The sequence below is a fragment of the Citrus sinensis genome, chromosome 6 (assembly GCF_022201045.2).
Source record: "Citrus sinensis cultivar Valencia sweet orange chromosome 6, DVS_A1.0, whole genome shotgun sequence".
In the NCBI taxonomy this organism is placed as follows: domain Eukaryota; kingdom Viridiplantae; phylum Streptophyta; class Magnoliopsida; order Sapindales; family Rutaceae; genus Citrus; species Citrus sinensis.
The window spans coordinates 19,970,665-19,994,065 of record NC_068561.1 but is presented as its reverse complement, the minus strand read 5'-3'; the positions used below and the strand labels follow the sequence as shown (position 1 = coordinate 19,994,065).

The 23,401-nt window shown below is 33.8% G+C and overlaps 4 protein-coding genes across 5 annotated transcripts; all 4 read left to right on the top strand.

Moving 5' to 3' along the window:
- The first annotated feature begins 1,488 nt into the window (after nt 1-1,488).
- Nucleotides 1,489-4,013, top strand: LOC102618253 (hypothetical protein). The gene is made up of 2 exons (XM_006481597.4): nt 1,489-1,878; nt 2,851-4,013. Exon 2 carries the CDS (start codon nt 2,862-2,864, stop codon nt 3,612-3,614), a length of 753 nt encoding a protein of 250 aa, XP_006481660.1. The 5' UTR covers nt 1,489-1,878; nt 2,851-2,861; the 3' UTR covers nt 3,615-4,013.
- Nucleotides 4,014-4,809: 796 nt separating this feature from the next.
- Nucleotides 4,810-7,477, top strand: LOC102618539 (amino acid transporter ANT1). The gene is made up of 3 exons (XM_006481598.4): nt 4,810-5,173; nt 5,562-6,215; nt 6,886-7,477. The coding sequence occupies exons 1-3, from the start codon at nt 4,925-4,927 to the stop codon at nt 7,294-7,296; spliced, it is 1,314 nt and encodes a 437-aa protein (XP_006481661.1). The 5' UTR covers nt 4,810-4,924; the 3' UTR covers nt 7,297-7,477.
- A 5,079-nt stretch (nt 7,478-12,556) lies between these two features.
- Nucleotides 12,557-18,541, top strand: LOC102618820 (probable glutamate carboxypeptidase AMP1). The gene is made up of 10 exons (XM_006481599.4): nt 12,557-13,682; nt 14,702-14,944; nt 15,658-15,810; nt 15,917-15,985; nt 16,204-16,291; nt 16,613-16,696; nt 16,818-16,906; nt 17,417-17,530; nt 17,634-17,768; nt 18,168-18,541. The coding sequence occupies exons 1-10, from the start codon at nt 12,714-12,716 to the stop codon at nt 18,348-18,350; spliced, it is 2,127 nt and encodes a 708-aa protein (XP_006481662.1). The 5' UTR covers nt 12,557-12,713; the 3' UTR covers nt 18,351-18,541.
- A 1,241-nt stretch (nt 18,542-19,782) lies between these two features.
- LOC102619318 (uncharacterized) lies at nt 19,783-22,823 on the top strand. 2 transcript variants are annotated; one of them, XM_015531391.3, is made up of 8 exons: nt 19,783-20,279; nt 20,505-20,640; nt 21,052-21,122; nt 21,308-21,356; nt 21,434-21,492; nt 21,582-21,634; nt 22,396-22,501; nt 22,694-22,823. In XM_015531391.3, the coding sequence occupies exons 1-8, from the start codon at nt 19,967-19,969 to the stop codon at nt 22,786-22,788; spliced, it is 882 nt and encodes a 293-aa protein (XP_015386877.1). In that variant the 5' UTR covers nt 19,783-19,966; the 3' UTR covers nt 22,789-22,823. The 2 variants fall into 2 exon arrangements, with proteins under 2 accessions (XP_015386877.1, XP_006481664.1); XM_006481601.4 differs by having other exon boundaries at nt 21,582-21,694.
- The last annotated feature ends 578 nt before the right edge of the window (nt 22,824-23,401 follow it).

Sequence of the window (23,401 nt, the reverse complement as noted above, 5' to 3'; positions counted from 1 at the left end):
TCTTAGAGTAACTCCAAAGTAATCACTACCTTTTATTTATTGATTTTTTTTAAAAGAACTATACATATATATTTCTTATTTATTGACTTTAAAATAAGTATGAATATATGATATATACTTTTTTGTAAAGCTTTTGATGAGGTCAGAAAATGGTAACACATAATATTTCTTTCCACACCCATTTTTTTAATAAATTCGTAATATAAATTTAAAAAATAATGTCTTGCCCTATAAATCCTCATAAAATCTAAAAATTATCGTACATTTTTTACAATTACTAGCAAGTCAACAATTAGTCTTCTTCTTTCCTTCGTTTTCTCTACTTCTTTCCTTTCCTTTTTCTTATACAACGCTGAACGGTTTGACCATTTTTTTAATACTATTATACATGATTGTTACTGATATTATAGTAAATATTACAATTAATATTTACAAATAAATTATACAACTGAGACCTCCTCTTGCCGTGTACTCATTTGAAGCGTTGCCTAAATTCTATAAATTCTATTTAATATTTGAAGGGTTTTATAATATATATTACAATTAATATTTACAAACAAATTATATAATTGAGATCTCCTCTTGGCATGTACTCCTTTGAAGAGCTATTCAGATTCTTTAAAATCCTCTTTAATATTCAAGGGGTGTCTATTCCATTCACATTTTATGAGGGAGAGACTGTCTCTACTCAATTATTTAATAATTAAAGAAAAATTAAAACTAACCTTCATAATACTTTTATGGAGACTCGAACCCTTATTCCCATATTGTAAGTGCAAGAACTCTTCCACTAAGTCAAAAGTCATTAATAACGGTTTGACCAATTAAAGCAAGTATTTGGAGATTAATTTATTGACTTAGAGATACTGGAACGGGGTTTGACCAATTTTTCCTTGAAATAATGCGATTCAAGTGAAATCAATTTTTAAAAATATAATAATTACATTCCATAATGAATCCCTCTCTTTCTATCTTCCTTCAGCCCGTCAGTAGCGAACTTTGAGTTAGTTAAAGTCCAATCCGTATTAATATGCCAATTTGTAAAAGAATCTCCATATATTTTCAGTAAAGTTAATGGAGAATGAAAATTTTTATTCTAAATTGATTTTTTTTTTTTACCAAATTATAAGAAGGATTAAAAGCTATAGTTTATGTAGAATTTTTGTGCAATTTCAAAAAAAAAAAAAAGGTCCTCAAAGGTATATTTTTATAGGTTATTTAAGAAATAAAATTTATTATAAATTAATGGACATAGAAGTTATTTTTGTGAATTCAAATAAGTCCACTCATTTAGAAATTGTATCTAGTATCTACTTCTTTTTATCGGACAATATGATTATTTTATACATTACAATCATAAAATAGTAAAATTATTTTTGAATGATAATCCACTTGATTTTTTTTTTTTTTTTGGTGGAGTGTTGTGTGATGTTATTGTTTATATTCAATGCTAAGCTAACCTCTTGTGCTTCATCATTATTCGTAGTCTTTAACCACATGTACATTAAAATAGCAATATACAATTAAGATTAAGATTAAGAATTGGGGAGATTGCACATCTACTAAAAGAATATATCAATATTAATGGTCGAAGATAATAAGAGATAAGACAGACTGAATTGATCCGGTTTCTAAACTACTAATTTATTCAAATTTTAAGAAAATATTATCGGATAAATTAGGGCACACATCTTATCTCCTCTTCAATAAAAAAACCCAAGCCCGATTCTCCTTTATGATCGGTTCTTACCCGATCCGATTTTTATTTCCGGGTCTTCTTCAGATTCCAACTCGGAAAATTTTTCTAGGTTTCTTCAAAACGGTGGCGATTTAAACCAATTTGTCAGCTCATGTATCTCTGCGTCAGCACGTAAATCGGTAATTTTCATTCTTCAGATTTAATTTTTGTTGAATTTTGAACAAATTTCATTTTCCCCATTATAAATTATTCTCCTTTTCTTGCACGAGTAACAAATTTTCGATCTTTTTGATGCGTATTACTGCTCAAGTAATTTGTTGAAGTAGCTCAAATTTAATATTTTCTTTACGCACGCTTCGTCATTTGATAGGTTACAGGTACCGCTGAATGTAATTCGTAATATTTAGTTGATAATAACCTTGGTGATATTGGTTTCTTGATCTAATGAATTTGATAGACACAGAACTGTCTAGTTAATTCTCCACTTCAACTGCACACGAAAACAATAATTACCATTTAATTTTATGTCTTATTTATCTTCAAAATGCACAATGCACCTACTTAAATTCTTCTAGAGGTACATATCTCATAGGTGTGGAGTCTACTGTATCTATTCTGCCACTCGAGCTAATGTCCAACCTATCTGTAATTGATTTTCATGTTTTTGTGATTTACATAAGTACCATAAACAATGCTTAAAAGGTGGTTTTGAATCCTTTGAGAATGATAACGAAAGTGAATTCTTTAATTAGTTTGGAGGTTGTGCCGAATTAGCATGTAATTCATCTGAACACTAGTCTTCAACATTCTAAAATGTCTAATCCTGTGATTTTTGTTTTTTTGGTTCTTTGGGCCTGTAGTCTAGTGGGAAATTGTTCTAGTGGGATTGGAATAGTTTGCTGGTTTGAATCTTTTATAGTGACCAGTGATATAGCTAGTAACATGTATTCTTAGTTGGTGTTCTTCAACCACTTAGTAGGATTCATTGATACAGGGTATCTCTGTGTTGACTTGACATGTATGCATATGAAATTGCTGTTTAGTTGAAGAGCAATGTCTTTGTTTTAGGTTGTATTTTATTTTTGATTCTAGAGGCATTTCTATTGCAGTATTTAATGTTTGGAGCCTATTGCCTAATGTATAACAAGCAGGTCTATAACTAATGGTCAAGCCAAAGCAAAGACCGTCGAAGGCTGTGCCTGAAAACAACTCCAATGCTGAGTGGAACGAAGATGAAAGTTGGGTCATAGTTAAAAAACAGAAGGTCACCATTCTGGTTCCTCCTTTGCCTTTGGCTAACATGTCCACTATGCCAAATTTGGGACCCAGTCAACTGCAAGCTATGCCTACAGAAACACTTAACACACAGTCACAGCATTCAAATGAGGCACATTCCAAGAAGATTTTAGTTGATGAACAAGAGAAGTCTACATCATTGGCTCCTAGCAGAGGTTTCCAGATTGCTAAGAGAACTCCACGTCAGTACATTGCAACCATAGCCAGGCCACCAATTATAGATTCTAGGACGGAACCAGAAAATCTAGGTCGAGTTCATGTTACAAAACCACATAACATAGTTGAGGTATTAGACACATCAAAAATCATCAGGCGGCCAAGATCTTTTCACTGCATCAGTGGTTCACTTGATAGGAGCATGTTGCTAAATCAAAGGCTAAGGGCTATAAATCTTGAGAGGAAACTTCGAAAAGCGGGTGGTTTGAGCCGGTGGCTAGCATCACTTGGACTGGGACAGTTCATTCAGCTTTTCCAGGGAAAGTGTGTGAATAAACTTCAGTTGGTGAATCTAACCATGCAGAAGCTTAAGGATATGGGTGTGGATGCAGTGGGCCCACGGAGAAAGCTGATGCATGCTATTGAATGTGTTTGCCAACCGTATTGTTTTGAGGCCTTGTAAATATTCCTAGGAATTAAGGCATTTGGCAAATAACTATGCGGGAGAAACTTTGTCTCCGTTGGGGTGAAAAAAAAGAAGAAGCCACCTTGCTGCCGATTTATATAGGTATTTGCACACTGTATTATACAATCACTTGCCTTCTGTAAATATAAAATCATGACAGCAAATCAGGTTCTGGATTGGGTTGGAGTTCATTATTATACAGTTCAGGTTCATAGCTTGAGTTAGGGTTTTGAAGTCGAGTGTCAATTCTCATGTTGCAGTTAATTTTATAAGAGGTTATAAGTTTAGTGTTCATTTCGTCAATGGACATTGTATAAGCTGGATGGCAATGGTAGCTGTAATTGCTATTTTTGGCATGCTTGTTTATGCAGTTTTATATCCTTAGATCCTTTCATAGGCTGCTGCTTCTCTGTTTTTCCTTTTTCTTCTTTTAGTATTTTGAGTAGATATGTGAAATTTGATGCACAAGTTTAATTTTTTATCAGGGCTTACGGAACTTGCAGAATTTGTCGAACGAAACATATCAAATGCAAAATCTGAAACCAGAATCTGGCATGCATGATTTTATTATATGGTATACTGGAATGTCCATAAGTATTTCTCTAAATGGTAAATAACACAGGAAAAGATACAGTGCGAGAACAGCCCCATTACGTCTCATTATCGTGACATTTTACAAATTCATCGGCCATTAGAGACGTGTCACGTGCACTTCTATCAGATTGTACCACAAACGAAGCCCCCTTCTTTGTTTTTAACCTAAGACGTTTTCCCATGGTGGTTTCCTCTCTTGTTTTTGCTTTACCAGAACAACACTGTGTCTGCTACCCGCAAAGTGACGACAGAATTCGTAATGATGATTACGACGATGTGATACGCCAATCCGGATATGATACGTAGACATTCCTGTTGAGTTGATTGACGTAAGCTCTACCCGTTTCAACATCACTCACACTCACATCGACGTGGCACTGGCATCGGTCACAGACCAGCGCAAACTTCTGTCGTTTCCATGTGCCCCCACAAGCCCACAAACTCCCACATCAAACAAAGCCAGCCCACCTAGTCAAAAAAAAAAAAAACAAAGCCAGCCCACAATCAAAATTTAGCTGAAAATGATAAAATAAAAAGAAAATAGAACCAAAACCAGCTTGCATTTCAGCAGCACCAGCGAATCCCCCTCCAAAAAAAGGATGGGACAAAATTTAGCCGAAAAAAATAAAAGATAAAATAAAATAAAGCCAGCTTGCAGTTCAGCAACACCTGCAAACCCCCCCCCCCCCCCCAAACCAAAAAAAAAAAAAAAAATGATGGGACGAGAAGAAGGTGGTGAGAATCACATGAGCAATGAAATTGAAAACCCTTTGCTGCCAAAATCATCAGGAAGAGTAACGGGAACAGCTTCAGCGGCTCAAACGCTGGGGAATATAATTGTATCAATAGTTGGGACTGGCGTTTTGGGACTGCCTTTTGCTTTCCGTGTTGCCGGTTGGCTTGCTGGATGTCTTGGCGTCATGATTGCTGGTCTCTCCACCTACTACTGCATGCTCCTTCTTGTCAGTATAAGTCTCTTGTTACATATCTTTATCTTTTTTCTCGTGAACGTTTCTGTTTGTCTTTTTTCTCGTTCTTAGATGTTTAAATTCATAAAGCCAGATGCATTTTGCTTTTGTTTTGTGCTTTTTGTGACTTGGTATTGGTCTCTAACCGACTGAAGTACTCTAAATTGTTTAAGAGTTTAGGGATATTGGGTAATTTGTTGTCGTTTTCACAAATCGAAAAGATGTCATGCAGAATTTACTATACACTTTTGTTATCTTAGTTTTCAAATAAATTATGGCCGCTACTACAGGCGGACTAGGAAATATGATTTGAAAGTATTTCCTCTGTTTTTTTCTCTGTTTTTCAATTGAAAAGCCAATTTATAAGTTCTTGTTCTGGCAGATTCAATGCAGAGATAAGTTAGTATCTGAAGACACATCCTCAACAGAAACAAAGACATATGGAGATTTAGGTTACAAATGTATGGGAAAAGCTGGCCGCTTTCTCACAGAATTTCTCATTTTCACTTCCCAATGTGGAGGTTCAGTTGCATATTTAGTGTTCATTGGCCAAAACCTCTTTTCAATATTCAAATCCTACACCAGCCTCACGTATCGTTCTTTCATATTCTTAGTAGTGCCAGTTCAAATTGTGTTATCTTGGATTAATTCTCTCTCAGCTTTAGCGCCTTTCAGCATTTTTGCTGATATTTGCAATGTTTTAGCCATGACACTTGTTGTTAAAGAAGATGTACAAAAGATTTTAGGGGGTGAATTTTCTTTTAGTGACAGGAAAGCAGTGAGTTCTAACATCAGAGGTCTGCCATTTGCTGGAGGAATGGCAGTATTTTGTTTTGAAGGATTTGGTATGACTTTTGCATTAGAGTCATCAATGAGAGAAAGAGGAAGGTTTTCCAAGTTGCTTGCTCAGGCTTTTACTGGGATAACTCTTGTGTATGTTATGTTTGGTTTTTTCGGTTTCATGGCGTATGGTGATGACACTAAAGATATTGTTACTCTGAATCTGCCCAAAGATTGGTCTTCCATTGCAGTTCAGGTAATTTCCTATGTTTCTCATGTTACATATTGCACTTGCTCTGTTCTTATCCGACTTAGGTTTTGTTCAAAAATTTAAAGAAGGAAGCCTAAATTTGTTAATGGATATGTTTGATAATGAAGGTTTTCTATATGAAATAAAAACGATTGCTTTTTGATGTATTGACATAGTTAAAATTTGTATTCTTGTAAAGCTTTTGATATCAAAAAGTCTTAGGGAACACGTTAATATAATCCAAGGTCTACAGTACTTGTGCCCAAACACCAAGATCAGATTCTTCATTGTTCCTACTGTGGAGTGGGATTAAAAGAGTATGATGACTTCCGGAATTAGATGAGTTTCATGCATCTAAAGCCATGAGAAATACAATATTAAAATGTCATGCCCACCTGTATTCTTTTTGCCTGTTAAATGATTATCATCTCTACAAGTACTATTGGATCTTAGATCACTTTTCCCTTTGAATTTATGTGCTTCATGATTTTGTCTTTTAGTTTGGAGAAAAAAGAAATAATTTTAAGTCTCTTATTTCTTTGACTAATCATTTTGGAGGGTTGAGAATTGAGGTGCCTGAGTTTTTACAGTAATATTTCATAATCCACCCTTAAAGATTAATCCTACTTTCTCATATGTTGTTGCTGGACTAACCTTAATGATAATATACTGGCAGATGGGGTTGTGTGTGGCACTCATATTTACATTTCCGATCATGGTACACCCGGTTCACGAGATTATAGAGGGGAGTTTGAAGAAGAGCTCGTTCTTTCAAACGCACCCGTGCATTTCTTATGACAACAATTCGACCCCTAGATTAGGAAAGTTCGTGATATACATAAGTCGAGCAATTTTGGTGGTTGCACTAGCAGCAATAGCATCGTTCATACCAGGATTTGGTGCATTCACATCGCTTGTGGGCAGCACCTTATGTTCTCTAATCTCTTTTGTTTTGCCAGCTTTATACCACTTAATATTGCTAGGCTCATCTTTGAATTTCTGGCAAAGATCTCTTGATGTTTGCATATTGCTGTGTGGATTGCTTTTCGCCGTGAATGGTACTTATAACTCCATAGTAGGAGTTTGAACAAATCTGGTATGTTCAAGACGAACGAAACGTTCCGGAAAATTTGTTTTCTTAGAATTGTGTATTCTGATTTTGTAATAGATGCAAGGGCTTCAAACATTTTACAGTGACTGTAAACTTGTCTGACTGTAAATAATTTCCATTGAATCGCAGTTCCAAGAAAATTTCTTTTAAAATGTAATTTTCCGTCTGAGCAAATATTTTTTTTTTTTGGGGGTCAATGATCAAAGTCAGTGTGCTTTAGCTCCCTGATATTTACAAACTTAATTTGAGTTAATTGGTCATTAATATGTTTTGCCTATGTTCCAAGATTCGCACGTTCTGGGGATTATTGTTGGTCAAAAATAATATATCTGTGTGGGGTTCCGCAGATACGTGACTCATGATGTTCATAACTTGAAAAAATGATTAGGTTTAGCAAATCAACTTATAAATATTTACAAGAAAATTAACACCACTAATATATTCGGATATTTATATTTATAAATATTTCCACAGTATTGTTAAAAAATAAAAATATGGATTTTTTAGGTACCGTACCCTGTACTGTATATGACTAAATGCTTAAAAGATCAACAAAAATCAATAAATTTGAGCATTCGACATTAACCAATATGCAGGATACACTAGTCACCACAGCTTAAAAATATCAAATTCAGGCTATGTATATGATTTATGACTTGAATCAATTGGTGTATGATTATTTCTCAGCAAAAAGAATAGTAACATTGATGTAACATCTTATCAAAAAATTGGCCTATTGTCATTTGATATGTTTGGGTTGAGTGTATGTTGGATTGATTGCTAATTTAATTGGTCTCACCGACAAAAAGCCCATTTATTATTATTTTTAATTAAGCCCATTTATTATTATTGTAGGTATTTATAAAGAAAAATTTTCATACTTAGTAACGAAGCAGAAGCACCATAAAATAAATCATCGAGTAATTTCAATAATAAAATTCAATATAAATAAAATCATCAATCAAGCATGATGCAACTGCATCCATTTTCACAAGCATACACATGCAATCATCTACATCTTTTATCTTCCCTAAAATAGGGAAATATGCATGATATACGGCCCTATCATTAAAAAATAAATAAAAAATACAATAGAATCTCGTTAAATTAATAACCTTGAGATTATGAAAAATCTAATGGTTTAGTAAATATTAATATATCAATAAATTACTATTAATTTATAAAGGAATATAACGTTCATAATATGAATCTTTATAAATAATAAGAGTAGTATAATTAGAGATTATAGCGATCCTGTCAAGTTGTATGATATAATTTTGATCTTGATTGAGCGAATCAATCACTTTGTCTAAATTGCATGACCGGATCACGTTACATAGTAACTTATTAGAGAAGATACTTTGGAGGATAATTTATTAAGCTGATCTCTCTTTAATTTATCATAACAACACATAAATAATAAAACAACGGCATCTTATTCAAAAGGGGTAAATAAAGCAATAATGACTAATAAAATACATAACATAGCAAGTACGACAAAGAAAATTATAGACATATCATATATATTTAGTTTCAAATTAGTTAATTATTAATTTATATATTTATTGGTCTCATAGAAAAAAAGATTTTTTTAAATTTATTATCTAATAAATTTAACAAATTTTTTTAATTTACCACGATAGCCTTAAGCAGAGACCTACAAAACTTACTATTTAATCGAGATTATCAATTTATCAAATATTAATTTAATGAGATTTTACTTTATAAAAGAGATGAAGATTCTCCAACGTTACAATATATTTTTAAATGAATATAATTCGTAATATTGTTCTCAATTTATAACTATAACTATATATATATATATATATATATATATATATATATATATATATATATATATATATATATATATATATATATATATATATATATATATATATATATATATATATTTAAGCTTGAAGTCTAGGAACATACAAGAATATATATTCAAATATCCTGACGTCAAAACTATATATTCGTGCAATAAAGAAAAGAAATGACACATAAAAGATAAACTTGAAATAAAATGTCACATACAAATAGATAATACATGTAAAATTCAGAGTCGAATTTTTAATATCGAGCAAAATAATTGGACCTTTAAAATTTGTTTGTCACATAGCTGTCTTCCCAACAAATTTCTTTCTTGAAAAGCAGATATTCTTCTCTATATGATTGAATTCTTAGCTGGTGTCTGTAAATTATAATGCCCTCTCCACTAAATTAAACAAAAACAAACATGATAAAGAGATATTGAGGAAAAGATTACAAAATCAAAAAGTGAAAGTGAAAGAGAAAGAGAAAGATAAAGAAAAGAAAAAGAGAAACAAGAAGCAAACATTGATTCTCATTCTTGTGTCACAAACAAACAGATAACTAAAAACAAAATAAATGAAAGATCAAATGTTAAATTTTAATGTCATTTTCCTTGGCAAAGCCATGACAAAGAGACAGTTACTTTATTAATTTCGTGTTCATTTGCGACCGCAAGTTGAAGACTATTCTTAGTGTTTTGTTTTATAATGCTTTTTTTTCAATAAAGATACGATGACAATGGAACAAAAGATATTCATGTGGGCACCATGGCTGCTTAAGATGAGAATAATTGCTTCTCTTTGTGATAGTTATAAAGATGACTCAATAATGTGGTACCTTAGTGCGTACCTTATGAACAATAATGTGGTTTCTTTAATTTGTCTATTCCAATCATATGAATGAAATTATAGTTAAAATTTTGATTCTTTTATTCTTACGAGTACACATAAATTTTGTTTCATATAAAGCTTATCAACGATTGAAAAAAAAAAAAAAGAGGAGATAATGTATAATTGGCATACCGACAATAAATGGGTTCACCGCCTCGTTATAAAACACTCATCGGCTCTTTTAACAACCTTCGCCTTTGTTAGTATTTTTAACAGATTATCATCGGAAAAAAAAAAAAGAATTAAAGTTTTGGCCTTTGGATAAACATGGTTTGATTAATGGGAAAATGACTGCTAGACTCTGATATTTAGGAAAAGAACATAAAAATCTCTATATTTTGAAAAAGACGCACAAGCTTTTTTTTATGATAATTTAATTTATTTTAATAGAGAAAAGGGTAGTACGGTACATTTATAATAAACTACATGAAAGTGACTATTCATCCCTCAACGTTTAAAAAACAAAAAAGATATAAAACTCCCAATATTTCTAAAAAAAGACATATAATCGCTTTTTCATTAATAAATTTTCTTTACTTAAATTGAGAAAAGGGTAGTAATAGCAGCAGCAACAACAACAACAACAACAATAATATTATTAATATAATAATGATAACGACATTGATTAATAATAATAACGACGATCAAGATGATGATGGTGGTGATAATATTACTTTTTCTTAATTAAAATAAATTAAATTTAATTATGAAAAGGAGTTATATGTCTTTTTCTTTTAAATATTATGAAGTTTTATATCCTTTTATTAAAGGTTGGGGGTTAACAATCTTTTTCTTTGTATTTTGGTATATGTCTTTTTCTTTTAAATATTATGGAGTTTTATATCTTTTTATTAAAGGTTGGGGGTTAACAATCTTTTTCTTTGTATTTTGTTTTAAATGTATAATATTGCCCTTTTTCCTTTTAAAACAATCGCAATTATTAACACAGAAAAAAAATTTTATATCTTTTTTAAGATGTTAGGAATTTTTATGTCTTTTTTCTCAAAGGTGAGGGACCTACCAGTCATTTTTCCTGATTAATTTTTAATTAAAGAGAGAGAAGAAATCTATCATATGTTATAGTGACACTTTGGAACCCAAAATACAAACTAAATCATCCGTTACTTTTTCCCCCACCACGCTCTCTATGATTCCACATCACAATGCATCAATTACAAAATGCCACCATTTTTAATGGATTTGTTAACTTTATTTTAAAAAAAAAATTATATAAAACTTTCTCTTTAATGTTTATTTTATAAATATTCCATATCGTACTAAGTTGTTGTCGCAATGTCACTTATTCTATTGTTTATATTTGTATTTTTTTTTTAATTTAAAAAATTATATAAGACATGTGGCATTGATTCGTTCAAACTTATCACATCAATGTATATAGAATTTGTAAATATCGCATAATTTAAAAATTTTTCATATCTCAGTCGGGATTCTGCTCCAATATAAATAATTACACAGCATATCGTACTTCCTGTAAAAAGGACATTCAATTATATCCTCAAAGGAAAAATACAAAAAACAAAAAGACAAAAAAGACGGGCGCAATCCTGATAAAAATACTTTTAGGCCACGATTCTTACATTTTTACAAGTAAAGGCATAAGTTTAGCAAGTTATATCAATTAGGTCCACAAGTTCTATTTTATTTTTTCTTTAGAATTAGAACTTTATTTAAAACCAAGGCATCACTTTACGGCTCACAGTCAGAGCAAGTGAAAGATCTCCTGTTGAGTTCAGAGAGGACAAGTCTAATTTAATTAGGTGATAAACAATTTGATTACATATTTTAGAAGCACGTCTAAATACAATAAGATTATGATTTGAAACAAGATTTTTGATCACGTTAAAGGTTTATACATTCTATTTAAAATTATAGATAACCAAATTATTTATATAATATTAAATTTCAACTATTATTGAATTGTTGTTTAAAATTGAATTCAATTAAAAATTTGTAACCGATCTAAACTAATATCAAACATTAATAACTGAAAGTTAGATTTTCTTAAATCACAAAGGTAAAAACAAAAAATTGCAACTATAAAATAAAAACATTAAAAATATTTCAATCATTCGATAATAACCATTCAAGTAATAAAAATGTGAAAGCTTTCTTAACAAAATAAAAAATCACAGTAATTTAGTCTGATTTATCTGACATTATTCATATGGATGTTCAAGAAATTCCTAATGTTAAGCTATAATACTATATATCATTTTTGGTTTATTGCTATGCTTGCATACCTCTATCACGCATTTTCTTTCTTGATTGGAGTTTTTAGTTTTTGTTGGGAAAAGAAAAAAGCCCATTCAAGTAAAAATAATCAAAATCAACTTCAGGTACTCACCCCCATGGCATCAATTTACAGACACTCCAGGCCTGTTACATGTTTGATAAATAGAAAACAAAAGTATAATTATTACATCATTAATTGAAAATATAAAGATATTCAAGGATCCAAACGTTATTACGCCATAAAGTTGGCACCCATATAACGCCCACTGAAACTCGTTTTTTGACTTGCATCAATTTCAGTCGCACCGCCTTTGCTTTGCGCTGCCACCACCTTTGCTCTCTCTCTGTCCTTTCTCTGTAAACCCTAGAACATAAAACCCTTACTTTCTCTCTCTTAGACCCTCAAAAACGCCCATTTTCTCTCTCTACGAAATGACCCATCCCTTCACCAAACTCACGACCACCGCCTCCTCAAAACCTCCGCCACCTTTGATGACCTTCACCTTCCTTCTAATCCTCTGCATTATTGGCTTCTATACTCTACATCATCCCTACCCTTCACCCGCTACACCCCCACTTCGAAATCCCCAAACTGCCCTCCACTTCCAAAAGACTTTCCTCTCTTTGTCATCCAACTACACAGTCTCTTCTTACCTCCGCGACCTCACTCACCATCCTCACCTCGCAGGAACTGAGCCCTCGTTGGACACAGTCCGCTACGTTCAGTCACACTTCGAACAACTCAAGTTTAACACTCATACCGTCGAATACAAAGCGCTTTTGTCGTATCCCGTGCATGCTTCTGTTTCAGCGCATTTCAGCAACGGCACTACCGTTGAATTGTCGTTGACTGAAAAGGGTATCTCTCAAAATGCGATCTTGGACGTTGTTCAGCCGTATCATGCGTACTCGCCGTCCGGGTCGGCGTACGGTAAGGTTGTGTTTGTGAATTACGGGAGGGAAGAGGACTATCGTGCGTTGGAGGCTGCGGGGGTGAACGTTAGTGGGTATGTAGTGATGGCGAGAAAGGGGAGTGTTTTATCGAGGAGTGGAGTTATTTTTTTAGCCGAGGCTAAAGGTGCGATCGGGGTGCTATTGTACGCCGAGTGGGATAGGTTAAGGGGGGGTGGGGTTGAGAGAGGGACAGTTATGAGAGGAGTGGGGGACCCACTGAGTCCAGGGTGGGCTGGGGTTGAAGGAGGGGAGAGCTTAGATTTAGAAGACAGTGAAGTTTCAAAGAGATTTCCTAAAATTCCATCTTTGCCCTTGTCTTTTGAGAATGCTCAGATCATTCTGGGGTCTCTTTGGGGTGGCTTTGTGACTCAGTTTTTGAATGATTTGGGTCGGGTTAATGGTGGGCGGGTCGGCCCGGGACCGACTATGGTTAATTTGACATTCCAGGTTGGTTGGTTCCTTGGTTTGATGCATGTTTTTTTATGACTTTGGTTTTGGCCTTATTGTTATAACGGCCCTATTGTTATAACGGGTATTATTGTTGGGTGTAAATTATATAATTAGTTGAATATGGGCTGACTTAGGCTGTGTAAATAGAATTATGAACAACTTTGTTGCCAATATTTTGATAAAGAAACTAAGAGTTGTAAATGGTAGAAAAAAGTTACTTTCTTTTGTTGGGGCCGTGTCTATTTATTGAGTTATTGATTGTTTGAATAATAGAAAGTGTTCTAAATGTGATAAGTTTTCCATGTTGGACAAGTGGAACATCAAGCCTCCTTAATTCTGATTGTAATTAACTGTTCAAAGATGATAATTAATGTGGAATATTCCGAGAAGACACTGATTGAAGCATATTTGGTAACATATGACATTCTATGGAGTTAGTTTGGAAGGGAGTTTGTTGCGTTGTGGGGAAGAAACATCAGTTGAAGCATTTCAGGAGACACGGGGAATTCTCTAAAGTAAGCATAGAAGTTGGTTTGTTGTGTTGTGGAGTAGGACACCTTGGTTGAAGCATATTAGGAGAAACAGAAAGTTCTCTAAAGTTTAGAAGTTGGTTTGTCGTGTTGTTAGACGTTAGTATGCCACACGTGATTCTTTATTCATATAGAAATGTGTTGTCTAATAGATTCCAGAGCTCTAACTTAACGTTGATAAAATTAGGAACCTACTTTGGATAGGTGGAAGATTTGTTTCCACACCCCCTCCCCCCTTTCGTGATTATACAATCAAATTATAGGGTCATATTTGGGGTTGTTTCATCTGCATAACTTGTATAATCAAGGCTTTGTTGACTTAAACTGGATTTTTTTATATTGTTCCCTCTTCGTCTTTGTTATTAGAAGCTCACAGTGGAAATATCAAAAAATTTAATTTCTTAAATTCCAGATCTTTTGGCAAGCTGGTTCTGAATAAGTGGTATGTTTCATGATTTATAATTTTTCCTCTTTCTGTTCTTCTAGGGGAAGAAAAAGGTGGCGACAATTCATAATGTTTTTGCAGTCATAAGAGGGCTAGAGGAGCCTAATCGCTATGTGCTCCTTGGCAACCATAGAGATGCATGGACATATGGAGCTATTGATCCCAACAGTGGGACCGCAGCCCTACTTGATATTGCCAGACGATATGCCCTTTTGATGCGCCTGGGGTGGAGCCCTCGAAGAACAATCATTTTCTGCAGCTGGGATGCAGAAGAATTTGGGATGGTAGGTAATAATCAGTCTTCAGTGATCATTGATGTACAATGTGGTTTATGGGCTTGGAATGTGTCAGACAGTGATCTGTGAATCCTTTTAGTTATTTTCTTTTCTCCCTTTAAAGCAGCATGTTAGCTGGTCCAATACATGAATGATGCATCAAAGAAAGACATCAGATCAAATGTAAACAGTAGACTTCTATGGTACTTTGCTCAAAACAAGGACCCATAGGAATATTACGTCTTTGTCAGTGATTTTAAGGATCAGGGAAAATAAAATCTATGACATAAGAGTGTTAGGCTTGACCCGTGCTGCCTTGCAGTTTCAGCTCCTTTTCATTTCTAATTTCACGTCTCCATTTGGGGTTTTCACGTTTGGGGTTACTTTTTATCATCTGCTAGAAAAGAGAGAGGTCTTTCAGTAATTTTCCTATTTTACTTTCTTCTGAATGGCTGCTGCACTGATCTTAACTGTGATGCAGTTCAGTAGTCAGTGACCTGGCTGTAATTGTTGAAAGAACAAACTGTTATATTTTGTGTGCTGACTGGTGATGAGCAGAGGGAGTCGTGGGGCCCCACTCTTGTTAATATCCCTATATGCATGCTATAAAATCTGCCTGTTTTTGCTAGTTATTAAATCAAACAAGGATTTTTCAGTGGAACATTTTTGTGCTTACACCCTGAATGAAGTTATTGTATTGGTCCCTTTTATTCTGCTTTCAGATTGGATCCACTGAGTGGGTTGAAGAAAACCTTGTGAATCTGGGTGCCAAAGCTGTGGCCTACCTTAATGTAGATTGTGCAGTTCAAGGGCCAGGATTCTTTGCCGGGGCAACTCCTCAGCTAGATGATATTCTTATTGAGGTCACAAAAATGGTAAGTTGGGGAAGAATAATTGACTATGATTTCAAAATGTTTAAATTAGTCTTCAATTATCAACTGGCTTAACATACGGATCAACTAACATTCATATCGATTTCAGGTAAAAGATCCTGAATCAGAGAGTGGAACATTATATGATCAGTGGTCAGCTCCAAACAGAATCTTCAATGTAAGGCTTCTTTTTATATGATTATATGTGCATACACTTTTGAATCTTATGCATTGTCTTTCTGTGACTTCCTATTGATTCACTAGTGTAAGACACCCTAGGGTTTGCAGGACTAGCGGGTGTGCTGTGGTCAATCTTCTGTGCTTTTTGCCCTTTTTTTTTTGGGAGATGGAAACTTATCCAGGATATGTGAGCCTTTTTTCCCCCCCTAATTGCAGATCCAAAGACTTGGTGGAGTGGATTCGGATTTTGCTTCTTTTGTGCAGCATGCTGGGGTCCCTTCTGTTGATATGTACTATGGAAAAGGTTTGGCTCTCATTTTCTACATCCTTTAATGGAAATATTTGGTTACATTTGGGGATGAGACGATCTGGTGTTAAATTGTGTAATAATATAATATAAAAAGCTGTCACTTTTTTGTGTTTGTCGAGTGCAATCAAACAGTGTTTTTACTTATTTTTTTCATCCTCCGCGCCAGTGGAGGATTTGAATAGTGCCCTGTTTATACCCATCATTTTGGTTAGAGTTAGTGGCAACTTCTAATTTGAATGTTGTCATCTAATTTGAGTAACAGACTATAGTTTTTAAGGCCATACAGTTGTAATACAAGGATCTCTTGTTTTTCAGATTTTCCTGTCTATCACACTGCCCTTGATACATACACCTGGATTGTAGGCCATGCAGATCCTTTGTTTCATCGGCATGTGGCTGGTTAGCTTTCCAACCTTTTCACCTGTTGCCATATAAGATATTTTGCTCAAAAATACTTATCAATAAAGTATTTACTCAAAAATTTCTTCATCACACATTACATTTTTGTTCTATGTTTTAGTTGCTGGAGTTTGGGGGCTTCTGGCCCTTCACTTGGCCGATGATTCAATTTTGCCATTCAATTTCCTCTCTTACTCAGATCAGTTACAGGTATGCATCTTGTCTTCTCATAGTTATTTCAAGACTGGTTATTCAAGTTCTTTCCTGTTTTCTACCCCTGAAATATATGGTTCTTAATTAACATTTAATTTAATGGTTTTTTTTTTTAATTTTGCTTTCTTTCTTTCTTTCTTTTTTGGCACTGAGATGTTGTGAATTTAGTTAATACAAATCATTAAAATTTGAGTTTTGACTTAGATGATTGGGTCTAGATGTATTTTGTCGAAGGATGGTTCAAGAATTTATGGTCATGTCTGTTGCTGATGGTTTAGATGAGATGTTTTAAGCTGAATAAAAGTTATTCTAACAACGATCATTCATTAAATGGAAGAAAAAGAATACTGATCACATGTAAGTGAAGGCCTGTAGTTTTGAAAAGGTTGGTATATGGAACACTGCGTTACTGTGTAATAAAATTTGTCTAAATCTAGAGCCACTGTTGTGCTTCCGGGGCATCACGAACTTAATATTCTATTGCTTATTCCTTCTGAACTGTGACAGGAGAATAAAGACATCTTGAGCAACTTGTTGGATCAGAGGATATCTTTGGATCCTTTAACTGCGGCAATTAAGGATCTAACCTCTGCAGCTAAAGACGCTCAAAATGAAGCAAAGGTGAGATCTGGAAAATCTTATTGGAATTAATTAGTTCAAAAGGTCGCAAAATTTTCCTATGGAAAGTTTCTATCATCTAATCACTTTTACATTGTGACTGCAGAGGTTAAGAGAGCAAGAACATTTGGGTGGTGTTGAAATCTTGAAAATTCATGATTTGAATGATCGGCTGATGCTTGCAGAAAGAGGTTTCCTGGACACTGATGGGCTTCAAGGAAGGCAGTGGTTCAAACATCTTGTAAGTTCTTTCCTATCCCTTAATACAGCTAGACCGATTTCAAAAAAGGGTGATGGTTTACAGTATATCCTGGATTTCTGTTTCAAAACAATATCAAGAAAATATATGGTCCTAGATTGACATCTATATTAGTAGATTAGCTTCATACATGTGCTCATACAATTGAACCGATGCTTTTAAAAGGAGCAGCTTCTTTTCAGACTTTTCGGGTTATTTTGAGAATGAGAGAGAAATTTGCAATCGCTGTCTCTTCCTTCTATTAATGTAAACTTCTCGTCTTTCTCAATTGACAGAATCTATCCAAATTCAACTTGATAAAAAAGATTGTCGGTTTGTTATTACTAGCCATTGAGCGTCTATGTCAAGCTCTAATGATGGTGACACTTATCGTTTTTGTAGATTTATGGACCTCATGGTGAATACGAAAGCAAACTGAGCTGCTTTCCTGGAATAGCGGATGCTATTTCTCAATCGACAAGTATGAGCAAGAAAGACGGGGAGGCTCTAATTCAACATGAGGTCTGGAGAGTTGCGAGAGCCATTCAAAGAGCAGCCAGTGCTCTTAGAGGGGAGCTAACCTGAATTTTTACCGAAAAGATTAACGTGCAAATAATAGATGAGAGGAGACTTTTGCATTGTACATAAACAGTAGCAATGTCAATCCCCTTTTTTTGGGGCTTTATGCAGTGTAATCTTAAGGTACATTCTGTTTAAAGTTGCTGTAAATTGTAATCAAATCCATGAAATACAGAAGAGTTAACTTTATGAGTTGATGTAAATTGTTATAGAAGTGTATACAAACTGAACCGAAGGCCCTTTCTTTCCTTTAACCTCAACAAGCTAAGGTGCAGCTGTGATGTATTAAATAAAAATGAAAAATGGAAAAAGGGTATCTCAGAGATTTTTCATAATTTTTCGATTAAGGACATTGTTCTATTCACGTGTTTGAGTAAGGTCCCTGACCTTTATTGAAATAAAACAATTTTGTCGGACCTACAGAGAGAAAATATGAAAATTCAGGGACTCGGATGATATTATCCCAAAAGAAAAATGAAAGTAGCGATCCCGCCACAGGCGCTTCAAGACTTCAGAGAAACAAAACTTTTTGAAACACGTATTATATGAAAACAATATAAAAAATATGAGAAATAGAACGTCCGCTATTGTTTTTGAATATGTTTTCATAAAACAAAAACGAAAAGGAAAATGATTTTTTGTTTATTATTTTTAAAATTTGAGTACATGTTTTTACATAATTTTATAAAACTCATATTCTAAATATATGAAAATTCTATGGCTTGTATCCATTCTCTTTTATCAATTTTTTTAATTAGGTAAAAAATAAAAGAAATAATTAACAAGAACAACACTCCATTATAATCTTAATTTTTTTAATTTATCTCATCAACAACGTTCATTCATGCAAAGCCCAATTTAATTTGAATTATAACTTTATAATTATGGAAAAAAATGGAGATAGAGATACAAAAATAAGTTGATGTGCTCTCCCTTTCATAAGCCTACCAGTTTTTACCATGAAATCATATGGGAAAAGTTTGCCTTATTCCAAAGAACATGAATCAATGGAAAAAAAAAAGAGTGAAAATAAATAAATACGCATTTTTTTTAAGGAGAGAGAAATTAACAACGGCTGTTTCACTGTTTATTTTTCTATAATTCAATAAACTATAAAAACATTATTTTCTAACTTCATGAGTAAAAAGTGAAAAGTTGTATTTTGTAATTCATTTTACCAAACAATTATTCGATTTGTTTTCACATAATGAAAATCAAAACTCCCCTCACAAGGTAACTAAACACCATACATATAGCCTGGTAATTTTCTTTGTTTTTACTTTTTGGGAAAAACAATTAAAATTTATTTTAATTAAGAATCTTAGTTAAAATTATTTTTTAAAATTAAATCACAAATAAAATTTAAACACATTTTCCTTTTTTTTAAAGACATATCGTACCACTACCACACCCGTTTATGAAAAGGAAAATTCCAACTTCAAATACGCAAAAAGGGAGATAATTGAAAATTTAAAATAAAAGAGTGCTTTCCTTCAAGGTTTTGTTTCCCGCCAAGGATAGGCGCTCCAGTCATTGCACATCCAAAACGAGTTATAATCGTAAGTGAATCTTTCGTTTCCAAATTAAACTGTAGGTCTTGACAGAGGCAAGAAAAAAATAGAATGGACGAAAATATCTCAAATCTGAGCAAAAGCTTAGGATGTTTCTGCAATCATCTTGAAGGTAGCTGCCAAGCTTTAAAGGAATCGGTCCAGCGGCGTCCGATTCCTCTGGATTCAGCGTCGTCGACGTTCGTACAATGCCTGAGCCGCCGCGTCACATGCCTCACCAGCGATGTGAATTTGCTCGACTCGATGTCCTTCGGTACGGTGTCGTTTGAGGAGTTGTTAGGACACTGCAGTGAAGTTTACAAAAACAACCAAACAAATCTTCTTGAGCTCCAGGATCGCCTCAAAGGCTTCGGTTATGTTCCCGGTATGTAACACTTTCGCTGATTCGCTCTCTATTTATTTATTTTTTCCCCTCTTCTATAATATTAAATTCGAATTAAAAAATTAAATTTTGATTCGTTTAGGACACTAGAGGCTGTCAATTGAGTTAGCTTTGCTTACAATTATTTCCATTTATCAACGTAATTCTTCAAAATTATGTCCTTTTTATTTAGTATTATCATTTTTTTGTGTGTGGTTCTGTGATTAGAACTTGAGGTTGATGATGAAGATGAGGATTCCAGTTTGTCGACAACATTTGGGTTAGGTTCAAAGGATGGTGTGGATGCACGGTCACCTGCTTCTGTGGCACGATCGTTCATGAAGAGCTTGGATGAGGACCCTCTGTATCCTTGTTTTATAATTTTGAATCAGCATTGATGTGATCACTTTTTTATACATTTGCATATCTTGTTTATAATGGCGTGAAAAGTTTTGTTAACTTACTTAAACAAGGGATGAGAAAAGGGTCATAGGATATACTTCTTTTTCTCCTCTAATCAATTGAATCTAGTTCTTCATTGGGATTTTGGGAACACGAGGTGATGAGAATCTGAGATACCACTCAGTGACATTAAGTTGCATTTGATGCCAGCTTGGAATTTTAATCTTTTGCTCCTCTATTATCATAGTAACTGAAGGGTGTATGGAGTTGAAATTATTTTCATAGAATGTTGAAAAATGGCTGACAATGCACGTTAATAACTAATGGCAAATCTTATTGACGTAAACGTTTTTGTTTCCTTGACATTTCTTAGACTTGATGAATCACTGAGTTTAAAGAACCTTGGGCTTTCAGATGTTTGTCTCGCCACTTTAGCATCTGAAGGTTAGCAACAATTGCATCATGACTAGCACATTACTTTAAAGAACACTAGTTGTGACGAGTTTCAGTTGGTTGATACCACAGCCAAACTTCTTAATGCAATTACAGTTAGGTTAGATATTAGACTAATAGCTTTTACATTCCTAATTTTTTGATCGACAGTCATATCTTTCTTTCTTTCTCTACAGGTGACAATAAGACTGATGATCCAGATATCGGTATTCAAAAACCAATGAAGTAAGTTTTGAGCCTGGAATGTTACTTATATTGTGCAAGGTTCTTTTAACTCCTTTCCTAAAAGCCTTCAATCTTAGATCTTATGGGGACAAACTGGACATGAAGGATCAGTGTCAACGTGCTGCAAAAATTAAAGGTAGATTAAAAAGCACCAAATCAATTTAAAGAGTCTTGTTACAATGACAGGCCTAGTCACATTGTATTTATCATTTATTGTGAATATAGGTGAACAGAAAGACAAGCCAAAGTCATTTGAAGCTTCTGGCCCCATAATAAAGGTATCAAAAGTTGATTATGAAAGCCTTCCTTCCTACATGAAGAGCCTAGCACCATGGGAGGTATGAAGTTTATGTGATGAAACTGCATGACGTGAAGTTTATGTGATGAAACTGGTGTATTTGAGTGATGCATTTCCGTAAATAGAGATTCCATGAATCATTTGTGCAGGGGTACAAGAAATGGCTTTTGCATTTGGTTTTGGAAATATTAGATAACCATTAAGAAATGCCCTAGTTTTGGAAGTTGCTTATAAGGCTTGTTGATTCAAATTATTGAAAATGCATTGAGGCTTAGGCTAAAGTATCTTATTGTCATGGGATGAGTATCTTTCGCAGCAAACATGGCACTTGGACAGCAGTGTGCTGGAAAATTTTAGAATTGGACCAGGCCAGCACACCTTAGCTTAAATTTGGGCCCTTGGGCCTAAAATTTTGGACACTTGGGCTGAAATTTTGGGCGGCCCATCACATTATGCTGCTTTGCTTTGCTTTCATGTCCAATAAGTATTTCGTGTCTTTCTCTTACCACTTAATGAGCTATGGACAGTAATGGGACAGGCCCTGGTCCTAAACAAGCTATGCCCTGGGCGGCCAGACCGAAGAACTGAAGTTCCTGTTTACAGATATATCAAGAAGTTTCCATTAATTTAAAATTCAATAGTTCTAAACAATGTTGTATATCCTTAATATTTGAATAGTCTTGTCTGGGATTTCATAGCATATAGCTTCTATGATTGTATCCATGATTTGTTGACTTGTAGGATCTGCTGGCTGCTGTTGATAAGATCAACTCAAGCTTGAGCCAGAAAGAGAGAGCCAAAGGATATAGCTATTTTCTTCAGGATGAAATTACATCTCTGGGATTAGGTATGCGTTTTCAGCCAAATATAATTACTTCTGCATTCATAATCTTAACTTTGCTGCCTACACATGCTAATACTTCCATTAATTCACTTGTCATTATGTCATAGAGCTTTCAAGTTTATTTCCAAGTTAAATTTTCAGTTCCAGATTTCTTTTGGTCTGAAATTGTTTTCTGCTGTTATTTGGTTGTCTCAGGGCCTAAAGCTAGGGTTTATCTGCTGCTTCTCATGCGTTTGAATCGGCTTGTTGTTGAGACTATTGATGGTGTGATATCCTACCGACTTTGTTAATAGAATATATCGACTCAATTGGATTCTTTGATCAAGTCAGCAGAACACATTAAACCGAGCAAATGTTTAGAATTGTTGTGGATTTTATGTTATCAAATTATTTTTGCCATACATAATTTATTTCAGTCGTTAAGTGAGTATTAAAAATTATTTAGGAACAGAATTGGAAATAAGTAACTATTTTAAGTATACACAACATGCACTAAAACTGACTAGTTTATTTGAGTTGTTAAGTGATCTATTAAACATTATTTAGGAGTAGAAATGGAAACAAGTAATTATTTTAAGAATACACAACATGCAGTAAAACTAATAACCTCCAGTTTTTACTTATTTATTCTAATTTTGAGTAAAATCTTCTAAAAATTTATCTTGTACAAATTAATACAATTATAATTTCATTACTTAGATTAAAATAACTCGACTCATGACTTATTTTTATTATTCTCATCCTAGAATTTAAACCACATTTAATTGCTTAAATTAAATTTGTACAATAGGTTATAGCTCCACCACAAACCACATTCTTAAGCACGTTCAAAAGCGGAGAACGGATCTTACAAATTAATACAATATAGTTTCATTACTTAGATTAAAATAACAGGACCAAGTA